We start from the raw sequence: 19,802 nt of genomic DNA, 5'->3' as shown, positions 1-19,802 counted from the left end.
TATTTTATCGTAATTTTTAATTATTTTAGTCGAGACTGTTGTTTCGCGCGTCATTAGTGGCCCATACAGAGCTGATCTGAATAGTTTTTTAATTGGCTAACTGGTTCCTTTAACAGTTTACAAGGCCAACTAGCCTTAGGCAAGAGCTGTCTGAGGGCTAAAAGGAATCCCTATTACTACTACTACCTTCAAGAATGATAAGAAGATAACAAATGAAGAATAATATTTTCTTTTATTATATACATAAAAGAGTAACAATACTTAAAAAAAAATTACATTGAACATGAAAGCACATTAAACATGAAAAAATAAACTTTTTAACTTATTTATAATAAAAAATACAACATTTACATAGGCACATAGAAAAAACACTTAAATAAATACACTTTTTTTTATTTATAATAAACAATACAACATTTACATAGGCACAGAGAAAAAAAAACACTTAAATAAATACACTTTTTTTTTGTTTATTTATTTATAGAAAAAATACAACATTTATTAGAATAATAATATCACACTTTTATTTACAGCATTTTAAATTTTGCGTTCCCCCCTCCCAGCGGGGGGTGGCCGATGCGGTGGCCGGGGGCCCGCTGCGGCGGGCCGGGAAGCGCCGCGGGGCCGGGAAGCGGGGGGCCCACTGCGGTTGGCCCGGGCCGGGGCTGGCATTAAATAGTGGAAATTGATCTGCCTTGCACACACACACACACACACACACACACACACATTGAAAATTGTTTGTGATATAGAATTAAAAAGAATAAAAAAAAAACCAATTACCCCAAAAAAAACCCTCCCACCCAATTTATACTTTTTTAAATGAATTTAAATGAATTTAAGTTAATTTTTCTAGACCGAGTTGTTTTGTGTACTCTATACATTCAACTCGGTCTGAAATTAAATAATTACCGTGTGGTAGTACCTTCACACCAACCTCCAGTACATAGACTTTATCAGATATTGCCGATCTGTCTTTTTTCTCTACAATAAAAGTTTATTTTTTAAATTTTGAATATCGAATATACATTACATTAGCCCATTGCAAAAAAATAAGTTCCACAAATTTTATATAAACACACATTTCGAAATTATTTTTTACAAAGTGTGTAGGTACCCCCTTGCAAAGTTGTTTGATATCCTTGCTGTGCGTTTCCACACAGTATACCTTCGGACCAGGAAAAAGACCACTGGGTATCAGATCGCTATCCGTTTAAGATTTTAGCATTAACAATTGATATGAGGCCCGGTCTTTCAGTAGCTCTGGGTAGAGGGATTCGTCCCAGTTAGTATTGTCCACTCGTTAGCTAATTTAATCACCATTTTCCATATCATTAAATATATTTTAAGTTTTTACTTTTAAAAGGAGTGAATCAGTGTCCCCGCAATGCACTTGAACTTGTCCCACAATCGGCCACTTTGCCTTGCATTCATTATAATAAAAAGACAAAATGAGTTTCTTGGATATGTCAGTTATTTCACGTCCGCCTGAAATATTTTTGCTAAATGTATTACTTCTTTTCTTACGGTGTAGGAGAACCATGTCAGAGTCTATGATTGTGAACGATGTGAAGTTTGGATCTGCAATGATTCGAGCACAATCTTTGGGGTTGGTTACAATGTCACATCGAGTTCTGTGTCGTAAGCTCTCGCACATTTTACCGAAAGCTGAGTTCAAAATGAGTTTATAGACTTCTTTTTCAACTTTCGTTTTCGCTTTTGAACGCTTACTGACAAAGGTGTCAATAAACGTTTTCATGTAAGACTTTTGATCAAATTGGAGGGCTCTATGAATCTCTGTGACCTTGAAACTATTGGACACCATTCATTTCAATAGCATGTGATGAACAACGATATTCTGTTTCGGGTTGAGGTCGGCAATTAGTTTTTGTTTTGAAGGTACCCAGTGCATACTCCCGTCCTCTACTAAAGATAAATTGTAGGGGCTCAGATAGTCCCTACCCACCGGTCTATTTATGCACGGAAAAACAAAGTCTTTTACCGAGTCATGGATTTCCATGGGTATTTCACCGTCAATTTCAAAAAATCATCCCTGTGCCCCATTCTCCTCAACACTAGCAATGTTGGGGAAATTCGAAGCACACGGATTGTTAAGCCATTTATAATTGCCACACGGCAAACAGTAGTGAGACATTGCCGATGGGTAAAGAGAATTCATATCCAAAAAAACTGCTTCTGACTTTTCGTCGGTGTGCAGTCCACTTGGATCAGTTTTCATGATACGATCCCCGTGAAAAACATACCCCCCCCTCAATTTAATCTCAACAAAAACAATCATAAACCCAAACGTCATAACAACTAATTATTAATTTCATAATTTAATTATCAAGTACAACACCAAATGAGGAATGGAAAAATAATAAACTAAATCCAACCCAAATTCCCCATAGATTTTGTACGTATTTTTGTACCCATTGTCCAGAAGAGTGAGTACGTCACTGGCTAAGTATAGTTTACAATAATCCCACGCATTTTTACACCCGCCCTTTGCTTAAACCCTCTTAACAAATTCATATTCGGTAGTGGTGCACTCAATCTCAGTAAGAGAATTGTAGAAAGCTTCAATGAGTGGTAGTGACACCTCATCTAGCCTCGAGCCAGAGTTTTAATAGTCATTTGGATATTTACCCTTACAAATTAATAAATCATACATTTCATCATCAGGGAAGTGCTGTGTGAGGAGGGGGGAGCTATCGAAATTGTCACTTTTCTGTACCTGAATCAATTGACTCAAAGATTTGGGGAAAAAACTGAAAGAGTCTAAAAAACGGATTTTATTCAGGCACTTGTTACCCTTGTCAACTGTTTTCCACAGGAATTCTAGCAGCAGCAGCTTCTCCGATGATTTAGGTATGATATTATATGAAAAAGGACCATCTATCCATGCGTCGTCTACAACACAACCCTTGGCAATGCGGGCCAACGCCAGTAGAACAAACTTTAAGTCGTAATTGGAATTGTGTATAAAAAGAGGTATGAAATATTGTTGTCTAACGTTTAAATTGCATGACTGGTGTGCTACCCCTCTAAAGTTACTCCCTCCCGATGTAATTTGCTGCCACAAATGGTCATGGTCGATCATCTTCCTCCTCTCCCCATTCCCAACACCATCATCAAATTCCCCCTTGCAAACCCAACACATTTTACGATTTTTAATGGCCACTATGTCATATGTCGATAGGAATATAAGATAGTTTGTGTAACGAAGGTGTGAAATTGCACTATTTACTGTTTTGATTAGACTGGCCATTGGCAACCGCCTGAAGTCTTCGTTGTCACCCAACATCTCCCGTACATCTAGCACATGGAAGGTATTTTTGTAATCCCGTTGCGCGTAGTCTTATGAGACCCATAAAATTTCGGATATTATCACACAATTTGAATTTGACGAATCACACACGTCTGTCAGTTTAGCTTCGCAGTCCAAAGCGATCTTATTGCTCTGCAGGAGCGTGTTTTGAAAATTTTTAAAACGTAAGATCGCTCTATCTCCGCTTACCGTCTCCACAGCCTGGTATCTATGACGTTTACAGTGTTTCATGTGATGCTTTAACTTTAAATCAGAGCGAAATCTTGAGAGACATGTTGGTCAGTAATAACACACACCACGCCGATGTTTACCCTCACTTAGAACCCTACTAATATCCGTAATTGGATTGAAATTACCAATTGAATCGGAATCTGGGGGTGGGGTGTATAGAAGTCAAACCCAATGTTCTACTGATGCAATTGAAGGCGCTCGCAATGGAAATAATATACCCTTCTTATCGGAACGCTGAACCTCTTCAAATTTCGTGTCAAGATGTAACACTGTTACATTAATCTTTAAATGTGCTTTAACCCGATCAAAAATATTTATTCCATTTAGTGTCACGGGAAATCGACCATTTAAACAATTAAAATCTACTTTTGGGACCTTTGAACCCTCCCTACAATTAACTGCCATTTCATCCAACTTTTTCTAATAGGCATGTACTCGAAGTGGTATGTATGCTGCAATTAAAAATGCATACTTGAAACACTGCAGCCTCGTATCGAAACAGATTCGTTGTATCCCCCTACACCCCTCTAAATCTGAATGATATTTTAAAACTATAGCCCTCTCCCCACCACCTCTTACAATAAAATCCTTTTTAAACCTAAATGTATTAACATTTAAACTTTCAATAAATAAAACCACAGATCCACTACCACCCTCGTTATAATTCTCCCACTTACTTTGAATACTGTTAACCCAATTTAGAAAAACCTCCCCATAATTAGATAAATGTGGGCGAATCGCCAACATTTCTGTTTGCAAGTATTTCGAATGCATCTCACCCGTATTTTCATTTAAAAAAATATTTTGAATGTTATTGGTGCTTTTAAACTGACCCCCCGTCCCAAAAACCCAATTTTTTGTTCAAGAATGGCTCGAATCTTATCTTTATAAGAATGTGTAGTGACCGAGGGTTATGTTATTATACCTCCCAACACTATAGAGTTGAATAGGTCACCGAATTTGGCGCTGTAGACATTTGTGTGGTGCAACGCAGAGTTGGACAGAAAAAAATCTGGAAGAGGGGGTACTGGTGTTGTTGTTGTTGTTGTTGCTGCATAACTATTAGTACTAGCTACATCATCAATCGAAATGGTGGGGGGTGACACGGATTTGTCACTAACACCACCACTCCCAGTCTGCTTAATAATATTGATTGGATATAGCATGAGATCCCCTAGCAAATATTCCAAGGTTTTTTGGGAAGCTTTGTCGTGTCAGCCTGTTTTTTTTTGAGTTGGAATCTTGTTATTAGGACCCAGCTCAAATGCACTAGTAACATCTCCTAAATAATCATACATAAAACCATATGCATATTCCGGATCTTCAAGCAAATCATTATCACAGGTTAAGTCGTCTAGGCTAGCCATATCCCCAAAAACATCATTAAGGAAACCCCTATGCCATTCCATATTCTCTAGAACTAATGTAGGTTCATCACTGAACTCCGTTGGTGGTGAAAGAATTGGTCCTGTAAATTCATTTGTTTCATCACTCAATGGCGGTGGTGCTATATCATTAATCTGTAGAAAAAAGGTTTTATTTTTTATGTGAAATAACCATTATTTTTATTAAGTTAATAAACTACTTCAATTTTTCGTAGTCATTGTCCCACCACCTGAACAATTAAAAGAAGAAAAAAAAGTTACATTGGAATATGTTTTTCATAATGAAAAATGAACATGTTAAAAATATATATTATTTTAGTCAGGAAAATGAAGTCTTATATATTTAGTCAGGAAAATGAAGATATATAAAACTAATGGTTTTATTCCAAATAATTTTCAGAATAAAAATGCAAAAGAGGGGTCCAATTCTTTTGCTTGACCCCCTTGATTATAATTCTCAATAAAATCCGACCATCGTTCAACCGATGCAGTATGTTCTATGAACCCTTGCTCTTCAGCTTCGGTTAACGGGCATGAATCCCATACATTGGTTGCTGGTGTTGGTGTTGGTGTAACTTTCTCGACAATCCGAATTTTCCTATGTCCTTTGGCAACGGATTTGTTTGAAGTGCTGGACGTAGTTAACCTGGACTAAATAAATCATTGCAAGAGAAGAACTTTTTTTTTCTCCTTCCATATCAACAATTAAAGTGCAATTAAAATGCTGGATGGTCCTTTTTAGAGCCTCTCTTACAAGGGAGGACCTTTGGGAACTGGGAGCTTCCTTCAGGGTAGGAGGATCGAAGCCCTTTCGAGTTGGGGTATTGGACTTCACAACACTGTTCAAATAGAACTTGTGTATTATAACGACCCTAGAGTTTCAGCCTCAAATTCTTTTCGAAAACATCTTTTAAAATGTCACTAACTGTTTCGTCGAAATAATTGCTTGAAATGTCCAAAAAACGGTTTCGTCCAAATAATGTTTTTTTGACATCACTGCGATGACATATTTGGAAATTATTAAAAACCTTTTTCCTGTGTTAATATCTTATCTAAGATAAACATCCTGTTATTTGAAACCCCACTTTGTAACGAGCTATTAAAATTCAAATTAATACCCGTCGGATTACCATTCAAGCATCCTGATGGGACATTTGATAAGAACCGGATACGCACAAAGCTTAGTGCAAAAGATAACCCAGTTTAAGAACGATTGTTCAATCGTCAACTGTGAAATAGTGAATTGTTTTTATATAGTTAGTTTGTTTAAAGAAATAATGGATTTTTTGCATTAGAAAACATTTTGCTTAAAAGAGAAATTACAGGTAAAGTTTTATAAATCTATAATAAGCTATTTGCTACTTCTGTGTTATAGCCATTCTTTTATATACTGCTAATTTGGTTAATGAAATAAAATTAAATAGGATTATTATAGAACAGTTTAGAAACAAATTTAAGTTTTACTCATCAAAAGTTATGCGCTTGAGAAAATTTGTCTTATTTTTGAAAAATACGGAAAAGAAAGAAAAAAAAATTATATATACTTACAAATTCTGACTGCGCTTGTACACCTGAAGTCCCTGGTAAAGCATGAAGAGGAGTGTCCCCCCCCATCTTGATCGGATGAGATTGAAGCATTATATGAAAACATTCACTCTCTCTCGAAGTTTCTCCCAGGCTGAATAAGGCTTCGCTCAGTGCTGGCACTTGGCTTGACTACTCTTGGCTGGTCCATCGAATCTGTATTGGAACTGGCATATCTGATGACTGATGATCTTGTAGCTTGCATTGATGTGATATCATCCCATCTTGGTCTCTTTTCGGAGGGAGGGTAATTGCATGAATCCTCTTCCTTAAAAAAGAAGGTAAAATTTAGCATGAAAAAAAACAATTCCCTTTTACAGAAGAAAAAAATGTTTTATTCTGGTGTTTGTAGCACTCTATGGCTTAGCACTTTAGAAATATTTAAAAAGAAAAACTTTTTAAAGTAAAATTTTTGGAAAATTTTGAGTTTGGAGGGAAGGGGGATTTCAAAAACATCTCCCCCATAATATAATTTGTCCTATAAAGTCAATTCTGATGTTTGTAGTGCTATAACTATTAGCACTTTAGAAATATTTAAAAAGAAAATATTTTAAAGTAAAAATTTTGGAACATTTTGAGTTTGGAGGGAAGGGGGATTTCAAAAACATCCCCTTTTTACAAATCAATATTTTTCTGCTCAAATATTCCTTCTCGAATATAAACCCGTCATAATGAATAGCCTTTGGGTCCTAGTATGCTACCCAGACTGGAATATGCTTTAAAAAATTAATAGCTTAATAAATACATCTTTCATAATTTGACTTTGAAGGATGAAGATAAGAGAAAAAGGTTTCAATTCATGACAATGAGCCAAGATATTACCTACTAAGCTTTGGAAAGTACTAAGAATTTTCTCCTAAAATAACATACCCCAAAATTACCTATGAATAAATTGTAGGTCCCACCTATATCCCCTCCTTAAGTTTAGATCTGAGGTCCAGCGGCTTTACTCACCTTTAATTTGACCCTAAAAAGAATATTTGTCAAGGAGGCCCTTGCCGCTATCCTTCTATGGTATTGATAATTCCAGATAACGCATATAAAAACCTGTTTGGAAATTGTCGTTCTTGTTAAGAGGATTAGACCCAGATACTTTTAGACCAGAAACTCTACTTTTTTTGATAATGTGAAAAACCACATTTTGAACGAAAAAGAACTAAAACTACAGAATTATGCTCCTAACAGAGCAATGGAAAAGGGAGTTTTTTTTGTTTTACATAATAAAATTGCTTGCGTTGCTTTTTATATCTAACCTAAGCATTATATTTTTTAAGTTTTGTATTGTTGGAGGAGAGGGGAGCTAAAGACCCCGTACATTTGAAATTAACATTAGAACGATTTTTTTTTTTGGAAAAAATTAATTAAACTGTAATAACATTGAAAATTTACGAATTAAATGTTTTAACATTTAATTATTTGTAGTTTACTTAAAACGATGTCTTGAAACATAACGAAAATTTGAATGTAGTGACTGAATGTTTTATACGGTTTCTCAAGGACAAATAAAAAAACGGATGTTGAGTTACATAATTTCGTGTGTGCTCCCAAAACATCTCTGACTACTTTTTATCACATCAGTTTTTTTTTAAATTATATTATTACGATCAAACTCTCAAAACATATTTGACTACATTATAAGTTGCCAAGTTTAAAAAACCTCAACCTTAGTTTCATAGCACCCATTATAGTGTGCCAACTTTTAAAGTATTCACACGTGAGATTCTCACATAATTCAATTTATTTTTTCTTGTATTTTTGTAGGGTTGAATATACGCTTGAAATCTATTACACTTTTGAGCAAATTCTTGTAGGGTTCTTGTGTAATTCCAATGTACCGTTCATATTGTATACACTTTTGACCATAGGTTTTTCTTGCGCAATTCAATGTATTTTTTCATGTATTTTTGAAACTGTACTGTATAATCTTGTGCAATTGAAACTGTAGTGTATATTCTTGTGCAATTCCTTGTGCAATTGAAACTGTAGTGTATATTCTTGTGCAATTGAAACTGTAGTGTATATTCTTGTGCAATTCCTTGTGCAATTGAAACTGTGCACACCCTTACTACTAACATACAATAGATATTAACGTAAATGAATAAATAAATCTTGAAACGAGTGAAACTTAAATTGAATATGCAAATAAAGCTTGAAACAAACAAAAATCACCACAAACAAGAGTTTGGGTATTACCTCATTCTCTCACTGTAAAATTCTGAAGCCTACTGCATCATTGGTGGTTTACTGAAAACCATCGTTGTTTTAAACAGTCGTCGGAAGCATAAACAACATCACAATTAACATTTGATTCAAAATAATAAAAATTTTTGAAAGATAAATAAGTTATAGAATTTATTTAACTGTAATTTTGTTTTTATGTTCAATGGTGTGAGAACTGGAAAAGAAAGTATTTGTAATATAATCCGTTTTCAGTTAAGCGCCAATGACACAGTAGGCTTTTGGTTTTTATTTACAATTAGGAAAGGAGGCAGTATCCAATCACTTGTTTGTAGTGAAACTATATTCATCTTTAATAACTTTAAAAAGAGCTAATAAATTAAACTGAATATTTGATTTATAATGATATTAATTGCTGACAGCTCATCAGTTCAAAATGTTACTATAATTTTAATGTTTATTTTCAGAGATAAGTACAAAAGAAAATATTTGTTTGTTCTTTTTTGAATCACCATAAATTTCTTTTCGCAATAAACTTTTACTTCTAAGACGAACCAAAATAATAGTTACCATTCCTAGATTTCAAAGAGACCATAGTGAATTCTTCCAACGGACTAATGAGACTTACTAAGGGGGCTGGGAGGGGAAGAATATGGGGGGAATCCCTTGTAAATATCCAGTTAAGGGTTTGGGACCATAATTATTACAATGGTACCGTTTTATGCTTCGAAGATTTTCCAGTTAAGAAGTGGCATGAAAGGTGCCATTTTTTGTGCTATTTGGCACTTACGGATGACAAAACTGATTAAAATGACGTAGATATGAGCAACAGATTTTAAATCAACAATTAAACATCTCTTCGAAAGGTTCTGGTAGCCCACTAGCCCTTAGTTTTTTAACTTAAGACATGTCATCAATATTACCATTTGGCAGTTGGATGTAGTGGACCTCATAAATAAAACTTATATATGAGAAATAGCTTTAATGTGAACTATAGAACATCTGTCTACGATGTTTTTGTAGCTTGCTAGCCCCCCCCCCTCCTTGAGAAATGACACAAAATGTGTCATTTTTGTGCCATATGGCACTTGCAGATAGTGGAATTTATAAAAAGCGCGTAGAAGTGAGAAACAGCTTTCTAATGAGCAATTAAGCATCTCACTATGATTTTTTGTTAACCCGCTAGCTCTGGAAAAAAGAGGGACACAGTGCTACCCATGCAAAAAAGTGATTTTCCTTCGTGTTCAAATATAGGGGACTGTAGTTATCCTCCAGAAGGTTTTCGATCATGCTAATGTACTATTTCGATTTGACGCCATAGTTAAGCGGTTTCAGGCTCTTTTTCGAAATAATCGTATATTTCTTTTCGTAATAGAGATTTAATTCCTGAATCACATATGACAGCGGTTATTGTTTCCTATTTAGTTTCAGAATACATTCTCTTCTCACTGGACAGTTCTTTTGAACACGTATTTTTCAACTTTTGATTACTATGGGCTGTGGTTCGCTCTTTATTAGGTTGCAGCTGCCATTGCAGCCATGATAAGGTTTTTATTGAAGAGATGATTGTATTAACTTTGGAGGGGGCTCATTTGATTGGAAATAGAAACTTCTAGTTTTTATTTTAAGAGTCAAAAGTGTCAAAGGGCAACCAGCCCCACCCCCTTCCCTCCAAAGGCATCCATTCAAAATTTTGATATAGCCATTTTGTTCAAAATAGTCCAAAGGCTAAATAACTATGCCTCCGGGGTTACCCCCCCCCCCCTCAACCCCCAAGGAAAGGACTGTGAGCTATTCAAGTTGCTTATTGTTACTGTGATAGTTTGATACTGTGAGGAGAAAATCCCCCATAGCTCTTTTTTAAGAGTCAATGTGATGAAAGGCAACAATCCCCCCCCCCACTCCCTTTTCCCCAAAGGTGTCCATTCAAAATTTTGAGATAACCATTTTGTTCAAAATAGCTCAAAGGCCCAATAACTTTGCCTCAGGAGTTGACCCCCCCCCAACCCCAGGGCAAGGGCTCTGAGTTATGCAAGTTGCTTGTTGTATTTTGATACTTTATTTACTTTGATACTTGGATTTACTGATTTATAGGGCAACTTCGATTTACAGGGCAAGGGCTGTAAGCTATGCTAGTTGCAAATTGTTACTATTTTAGTTACTTTACTTTGATACTAGTTTTGATGCTTTTATGAAACTTTGATGTTGAAAAAAAAATTGACTTTGAAACAGGGAATTTTGAAAAACTTTAAACTTTGGCAATCAAGAACAAAGAGAAATTAATTAAAACTTTCCAAAAACGAAGTTTTTCAAAGACAAGTACAGGCTGTATTAAATTTAAGAGCAGCAGAAATAAAAATCTATAATAATTCTAACTCATAACGATCAGAAATAACTATTAAATGAAACCCAAAACGAACACAGGCAAACAGGCATTGCAAACAAACAGATGTTACAACAGTTACCATATAAATGAATAAATACATATTAAAACGAGTAAAATATAAATTGAATAGCCTATACAAATCAAGCTTAAAAAGAACAAATAAATCTTGTAATATTAAAGAAAAATAAAACCCAAAACAAACAGAAATCATGTAAACAATCATAGCAAACAAACATACAACAGATAGTAATATAAATGAATAAATAAGTCTTAAAACAAGTAAGACCTAAATTGAATGTACAAATGAAGCCTAAAACAAACAAAAATCACTACAAGCAAGAGTTTGGTTACTACCCCCTTACCTAACTGTAAAAGTATAAAGCCTTCTGCATCATTGACGCTTCACTGAAAACAAATTATATTACAAATATTTTATTTTGTATTTATTACAACATTGAAAATAAAATGAAAACTCCAACGAAATAAAGTATGGAACTGATGAGTATTCAGCAATTAATATCATTATATATAAAATATTCAGTTTATGTTTATTATTTCTTTGCAAGACAGTTCTAGACACACATAGTTTTCAGTAAAGTGCCAGTGATGCAGAAGGCTTAGTAATTTTAGAGTTAGGGAAGGCAGTAGCCAAACTCTTGTTTGTAGTGATTTCTGTTTGTTTTAAGCTTGAGTTGTATATTAAATTTAAGTTTTACTCATTTTAAGATTTACTTATTCTTTATACTACTGCCTGTTGTATTTATGTTTACAATGAATATTTATTTAATTTCTACTCGTTTTGGGTTTTATTTATTCTTTAATAGTAAAAGATTTAATACCTGTTGTAGGTTTGTTTGCTATACCTGTTTATTTAATTTCTGTGTCTTGGGTTTCAATTATTCTTTAATTGTAATTTCTGTTCATTTTGAGTTCAAATTATTATAGGTTTTTGTTTCTGCTGATCTGAAGTTTAATATGGCCTTTACTTTTCTTTGAAAAACTTCTTTTTCACAAAGTTTCTTTTAATTAATACATGTAGGGACTGTTTGACTTTTCAGGAAAAAATATGCAACCATTTGGCATTATTTCCTCTGCAACTAGGAAGCCCAATTTGTATTTTTGATTCTTTGAAATCGATTGGCTATCTAGGAATTTAGTCTATAATCTATCAATTTATTAATACTAAAAATAAACAATTACAAACGTAAGGTTTTTACAAGCCCAAGAAGCTCAGCTTTTAAAGGGCCAGCAAAACAAAATAAAACACTATTATAAAGCATATAAAAAAAACATACATATAAAAAAAAATAAATAAATAAATAAAAAAAAACTGGATCAAGAGACATTTATGAAAATAGGGAATTTAGAAGGAAACTTAACATATAACTGAAAAAAAAATATTTAAACGAAGTAAAGAGATTAAAAATTAGGATTTAATAAAAAAAAAAAAAATCAGAATATTAAATGAAGAAAGAGAGACATATAAATTTGGATGGAATTCAAAAAAAAAAGAAAAAAAGGGAAAAAAAATTACTATAGGCTACTGGAAAGACCCGGTGAGAAACTGCCTTTGCAGAAAGAGATAGAGGGACACCAGGAGGGATGGAGTTCCATAGTAAAATAGATTGATAAACAGGAGACCTCTGACCTGCTGTTGATGATCGTCGAGGTTGATGTTGTTGTTGATGATGTTGTTGATGATGTTGAGGATTGATGATGTTGAGATGATGTTGACAACTGATGATGTTGAGGATTGAATAAAAAAAAAAAAAAATCAGAATATTAAATGAAAAAAAAGATACATATAAATTTGGATGGAATTCAAAAAAAAAAGAAAAAAGAGGGAAAAAAAATTACTATAGGCTACTGGAAAGACCCGGTGAGAAACTGCCTTTGGAGAAAGAGATAGAGGGACATCAGAAGGGATGGAGCTCCATAGTAGAATTGATTGATAAACAGGAGACCTCTGACCTGCTGTTGATGATCGTCTAGGTAAAATGAATCTGCGATAAGAGCTACGTAAAAAAGAAGAGTACCTACCTGAGCCTGACAGAAAGTAATCGATAATCGATTGCAAGTTTTCCTCCATGGGGCAAAATTGTGCCACAAAATGGCAGAAACTGCCACTTTTCAATGACAAAATATTTTTTGTCCCTTTTAAACAACTTTTAATTTCCGTTTGAATGAGTCCTCTCCTGATTTTCTGCAATTTCAGAAATTTTACAAACTGTGGAAAGGAGTTACAAATTTTTTCTTTTTCAGATTTTGACCTCTAAATCTTTAAATTTTCTAGATTTTCTAGGTTTGTTTCACAGTTTTTGTTTTGTTTTTTTATTTGTGCAAAATCTTTTAATCTTTACATTTTGACAACTAAACCTTTACATTTTAAGAATTTCTAGTTGTACTTTTTAGTTCAGACCCTTTAAATTTTCACATTTTCACCACAAATCTTTCCAATTGTATGATATTTAATTTTTTTCAATTTCAAGGTCCAAAGACTCTTAATTTCCAGATTTCTAAGAGTTATAATTTTCAGATTTTTACAACTAAATCCCCTTCATATTCCAAGAAATTCATTTTTTTTTCATTTTGAGAGTACCAAGGTTGTTATGTTTACATTTTGACAACTAAATGCCTCATATTTTAAGAAATTCTAGTCTTAACAATTATGGTGTTGTAAGGCTTTTAATATTCTGGTTTTGACAACCAGCCCTTCAAATTTCAAGAATTACTATTTTGTTTACATTTTTAGCTCCCAGTCATCTAATTTTCGCATTTTAGTAATAAAAGCCCTCATATTCCAATCAATTCAAATATTCTGCACAATTTCAGAGTTCTAATACTTAATCTTCAGATCTTAACAACTAAATCTTTAAGTTTTTACGGATCTCTCATATTGGCTACATGTCACAGACACTTAATCATTTATCCTTTTTTTCTCCTCTTGATGTGCAAAAAAAAAATCTCAGAATGAGGCTAAGAGCTCCAAAGCAGGAACATTTTAAATGACTTGTAATTAATAAAATACTAATGGATAAATGAAGAGGGCGAGTTTATGAATATTGAAGTTCTCATTTATTGTGACTTCTGTTGACTGAGAGACCCTGTATTTCCATCCAGAGAATGGATTTCATGCCTTGTATATTGTAGAATTCATCATTTGAATGCCCATTGGAAGAAGATAACACCTCTACTGAAGTAGAAGGCAAGAAATTGTTCTCTAGTGGAGATTTTGTGACAGTGTATGCTTCTGGACATTGTCTATGGCCTGGAATCATTGTAGCTGATGAGCATATGCAAGAGACAGGAGGTACAAATAGCATTCCAACTTTTTTTTTAATATTGCTTTTATTTGCCTTGTTGCCACAACCAAAGATACTGACCAGGCTCTATAAAAGATTTTTTAAGTCTAAAATAAGAGCATTTTTGTATTAAAGTGTCGGATTCTCTAATAAAACACTTAGTTTTGAATATTTGAGCTAAGCCGAATCTTCTCTAGCTTATCTTTATGACAGTCCCAAGTGTCTTTATGAGTTGATGTCTATGCAAAAATTTTCTCGTCTAGACAATATTCAGGAGCTGAATATTGCGGTGAAATTGAAAACTAAAGAAAGAGTGTAGCTCTGAAAAATATGTTTCCCTTTTTCCTCTTGTCTGTGACTAATACTAGGAACCTGCATTAAATGGGAAAATTCTTGAATAACTGTCTACTTTGTGCATTTTGAAGCTGCCTGTGATGAAAGGGATTTGCTAAAGTTGGACTCCAGTGTGCCTAAGGACTAATATTCACCAAGAATTTTGGTTTTGTCTAACTCTGGTTTTGTCTGAATCAGGGCCTGATAATATATTCCACAGTCTCAAAGGTATTGAAAGCTATTTTCTGTAGGTTCCAATGTACTCTCCTTTGGGAAAATCTTCCGTGGAAAATTTACCCCGTAAAATTCTCCTGTGAAAAATTTACCTCGGAAAATTCCCCTCCCCCCAGAAAATTTTGCAATTCCTCTTGGAAAATTCTCCCTATGCATAAAATTGAGCAGCCAAAGGAAAATTGAGACAATTAAAAAGACCGAAGACAAATGTAGACTGTAGGTTTTTTCTTGTTTGAAATTTTTGGTAAAGGTATTTTTCTTGTTTGAAAATCCTTTTCGTGAGTTTCTGATTTTTTTAAGTTTCTATTAAACTTTTCAGTCATATATTTCATGGAAAAACTTTCTCACAATTCAAATAAGCTCTTAACCTAGTTAATCAAAGACGTAAAGTCAAAATAAGAAAACAAACATATTGCAAGATTATAGTACAAAAAAGATAATATATGTTTAGGCTACTCTTGCAGAATCAAGTTGAAAAATTAGTTTTCTGGGGTCTACACATGCTCCTTTTGCTTACTATAATGGATTCGGCTTGATGCTTCATATTCTTCCATCTTGAAATTTTCTGAGAAAATCGTTTAGTGTAGATGACACAGATAAAAGGCTTTGCCCAGTATGAAGTCTCAAATGGGTATATAAATTAGAAATTCGAGAAAATGATTTGACATATATCTTGCCGGTAGAAGGCTTTATCCCAGTATGAATTCTCACATGGTTGAATAAACTACTTTTCTGAGAAAACTGCTTAGCAAATATGCAACAATTGTAATAATTCACTCTCATATTCTTGTTTTCGTTTCGCCCACTAGTGATAGGTAGAGTGTGGGTCTCAAATTGATTGTTAGTATCATCTGTTCCTGATAAATCTTGTAACACTTCCATTTTTAATTTTTTGGGTGGAGCTTCTTTTGGTTGACAAAAAATGTCCCCACCTAATTTCTTTTTCAAATTGGCAAGTAAGGAGCCATAATTCCCTGTAGGTTTGTTGGACATCTTTTTTATTGAAAATTAATATGTTGAGTATTTACTGGTAAAAGGAAAACTCAAAATTTTCAAATTTTAGGGCTTTTGTATTTTGCAGGGTGGAGGGAGAGCGAGAAATTTGGGCAAATGTTTTTCCCTAGTTCAAGTTGTCTGTGCTAGGTTTCATAGCATTCCCTTGTCTATTCTGAAGGGCTTTGTTTGAAAGCTGTGGTTTGAGTTGTTTGTGCTAGGTTTCTTGGTATTCCCTTGTCTCTTCCGAAGAAGCTAGTTTGAAAATTATGGTTTGAGATGTTTAGTTATGCTGTTTCATGGTTTGAGTTCTCTGTCCTTTCCTTCTCTATTTCAAGGTTGCCTTGTTTGAAAGTTATGATTTGGAATGTTTAGTTATGTCCTTTCATGGTTTGACTTGTCTGTGCTAGGTTTGTTAGCATTCCTTTGTCTTTTTCGCAGGGGTATTGTTTGAAAAACACAGATTAGTATTTGTAGTTATGCTGTTTCGTGGGTTGAGTTGTCGGCCCTTTACTTGTCTATTTTGAAAGGGGTTTTGTTTGAAGGCTATGGTTCGGTATAGATAGACAGATAGATAGATAATGTATTTAAAAGCCAAAGGGCATATACATGAATATTCAATCAACTAAAAAAAAAACAATGAACTTCAATTAAACAATTAAAACAAGAAAACAAATTTATACGAGCAACTAAATGTTTCTTCTCGTTAATTTTTAACTACAGACTTTTCCTTAAATTCAAAACTTCCCCAAGGTAGCTGTAAACAGCCTCTATCACGGGTTCCGTCCTCGACTCAAGAATACTAGGGAAAGAAGGGGTGTCTATTCCAAAAATACTCTCTCTTAGGCTTGGAAGCCCCGGCACCGTGTGAGAAGATGGTTTACATCCTCAACACCCTGATTACAAAACGGGCAAGAGTACTTCAAATCCGTTCAACCCCTATTTCTATCAAATACTTTCCAACGACCATGCAATGGAAGGCTATTCGCTCTGAGCTGGAACCATATCCTAAGGCACTTAGTTGGTAAATCGAGCTTAGTTTTTCTGTTTCGTGGTTTGAATTGTCTATGCTAGGTTTCTTTGTTTATTCCGAAGGTGCTTGGTTTGAAAGATATGGTTGATATATTTTTTTTTGCGGTTTCATTGTTTGACTTGTCTGTGCTTTCTTTGTCTATTTCAAAGTTACCTTGTTTGAAACTTATGGTTTGGCATATTTAGTTATGTTGTTTCATGGTCTGACTTATCTGTGCTAGGTTTAGTCTATTTAAAAGTGTGATGTTTCAAACTTGTGATTTGTTACAAATAGCTATGCTGTTTCATAGTTTGAATTATCTGTGCTCTGTTTCTTTGTCTATTTCACAGGTGTGTTGTTTGAAACTTTTGGTTTGTATTTAGTTAACCAAAACATTTAGCTATGTTGTTTCATGGTCTGACTTATCTGTGCTAGGTTTAGTCTATTTAAAAGTGTGATGTTTCAAACTTGTGATTTGTTACAAATAGCTATGCTGTTTCATGGTTTGAATTATCTGTGCTCTGTTTCTTTGTCTATTTCAGAGGTGTGTTGTTTGAAACTTTTGGTTTGTATTTTCAGTTATATTTTCAGTGTCGTGGTTGGAGTTGTTGGTGCTTTCCGTGTCTATTTCGAAGGTGTTATGATTTAGCATGTTTAGTTATGCTGTTTCATGGTTTGCCTCATCTCAACTAGGCTTCCTTGTCTATTTCAATGGTGGGTTGTTTGAAACTTATGGTTGCTATGTTTAGTATTGCTGTTTCGTGGTTTGATTTGTCGGTGCTTTCCTTGTTTATTTCGAAGGCTTGTTGTTTGAAGCTTTTCTTGGCTATGTTTAGTTTTGCAATTTTGTGGTTTGACATTTGCCTTCTTTCCTCTTCTAATCCCTGGTGTAAAACTTGGTCTAGTCTTTTCCCAACTTCTTGGTCTCATCTTGTCCTCTTTTCACTCCCTACGACTCCCGTTTCTTGGATTAAAACTTGGTCCAGTCTCTTCCTTCGACATTTGCCTTCTTTTCTCTTCCCTCCTCTAGCGTAAGACTGGGTCTATTCTTTTCCAAACTTCTTGGTCTCATCTGGTTCTCTGGTCTCTTGTTTTAGGAAGACGCATATTGCAAAAATTAGACCGTTTCCGAATATAATCAAAGAATTGTCTCCAAGCGAATGCCCTGAAATACCGTATTTCGCTTCTGTTTATATTTGGTTCAGTTTACCTCCAGCTTTAAATCTATCTACGAAAAATTCGAAATATGAAAAGGAATCGCAAAACTATGTTCTATGAAGGCTATAAATTGTTGTGAAAATCACAAGTGAACGGAAGCAAGACAATGGGAGTCAAAAACAAAAGAAATGTAGGCAAACTATTTGTATCTAAAGCAAGAAAATGTGAAATGCTCAGATAGCATATCTTAAGTAAATTCGGAAAAAAGCAGATAAAAGTCACAAAAAAATGCTGTGGCCTAAAAGTGTAACCACAAAGGGCTCCGGTAAAATACTTGGATATTAATAGATACACCAATTAGGGGAAGTCGGAAACCCCCTAAAAGTCTCTCTGGAAGTACAGCGGGGTTGCGACTTCCCATAATTGGTGTATTTAGAGCACGTCTGACCTAAAGAATCAGCATATTTTTCATGGGATTACCTAAAAGTATAACCACAAAGGGCTCCGGTAAAATACTTGGATATTAGTAGATATACCAATTAGGGAAGTCGAGAACCCCCTAAAAGTCTCTCTGGAAGTACAGCGGGAGTTGCGACTTTTAACCAATCATATTATTCAATAAACTTATTCCGAAATTAGAAGCATACTTCACCTCCGTTTTTACCTTTTGTTGTCTTTAGCTGCTGCTGCTCTGTCATATTCTGAGGGAAAAAAAAATCATGTTGGCTCTTTTGTGAACAATGGACGAAGTTCATTGCTTACAATACTCCATCGGGACTGTGGGGGGTCAAGTCATCCTCAAAGACATAGTTACTACATTTTTCGACTGTGCTGAAGAAAAGGGCTATCTAAAAATTTTTGATCGGGTGACTTTTGGGGAAAAAGGGGCGTAAGAGGGGACTAGCTGCCCTCCAATAGTTTCAGTCACCTCAAAAAGATACTAGAAATTTTAATTTATGATCAAATGAGCCCTCTTCCGATCTTCTAGGATCACTGGTTCGATATGATCATCCCTTTGGAAAACAAATTAACACGCATCCGTGATTTTTCTTCTGGCCAAAAAAGCAAAATTAAACGTTTTTCTGTGTAGGAGCTTGAAACCTCTAGATGTAGCTTCTCTGATATGCTGAATGTGACGTACTATCTATTCTTATCAAGACTCTGTTTCCTAGAGTCTTGGTTACTATTGAGCCGCATTGCTCCTTACATACAGTTCGTTACCACGAGCTATTTGATTTTATGCTTGTAACTCTATAAACTTCCATAGAGCTTTCGGATTGTGGACAGTAGAAATGACCCTATAACTCCGAACACTCACCCCTGCTGCCACCTACAACTTTTTTTAACACCAAGTATGTGCATAGAGTCATTAGGGAGAACACATGGTTAATGGGGTCAATGACCTAAATTTCCAAGGTCGATGTTGTTGTTGTTGTAAGTGCACGCTCTCAGCGAATGTCAAGGTAACACGTGGTTAATGGGGTCAATGACCTAAAGTCAGTCATTAATCAAATTGTCTCCGGGCAAAGTTTAATAATGTCTGACAGGTACTGTCAATCATTAATCAAATTCTTTCCAGGCGAAGTTTAATAATGTCTGACAGGTGATGTCAAGATTGATTGATATGTCACGAAAGGGGAATTAATTTGTTGTTTCTAAGGGGAATTATTGATTC

At 34.6% G+C, this 19,802-nt stretch overlaps 1 protein-coding gene across 3 annotated transcripts in view; it reads left to right on the top strand.

Annotated features, from left to right (window-relative positions):
- Positions 1–19,802, top strand: part of LOC148956924 (DNA (cytosine-5)-methyltransferase 3B-like) — a 72,283-nt gene that overhangs the window by 35,336 nt on the left and 17,145 nt on the right. For 2 of the 3 annotated variants that reach the window (XM_089087773.1, XM_089087779.1), the window contains exon 2: positions 14,246–14,405. The exons of the other annotated variant lie outside the window; for it this stretch is intronic. In XM_089087773.1, the coding sequence (XP_088943899.1) occupies positions 14,246–14,405 (160 nt within the window). The remainder of the gene's footprint in view (positions 1–14,245; positions 14,406–19,802) is intronic. 3 annotated transcript variants of the gene reach the window in all.

This window comes from Artemia sp. Qi Xiang Cuo, chromosome 1 (genome assembly GCF_049724085.1).
Source record: "Artemia sp. Qi Xiang Cuo chromosome 1, ASM4972408v1, whole genome shotgun sequence".
Classification (NCBI taxonomy): Eukaryota; Metazoa; Arthropoda; class Branchiopoda; order Anostraca; family Artemiidae; genus Artemia; species Artemia sp. Qi Xiang Cuo.
The sequence above is the reverse complement of the archived record's forward strand: the minus strand, read 5'-3'. Positions and strand labels throughout refer to the sequence as shown.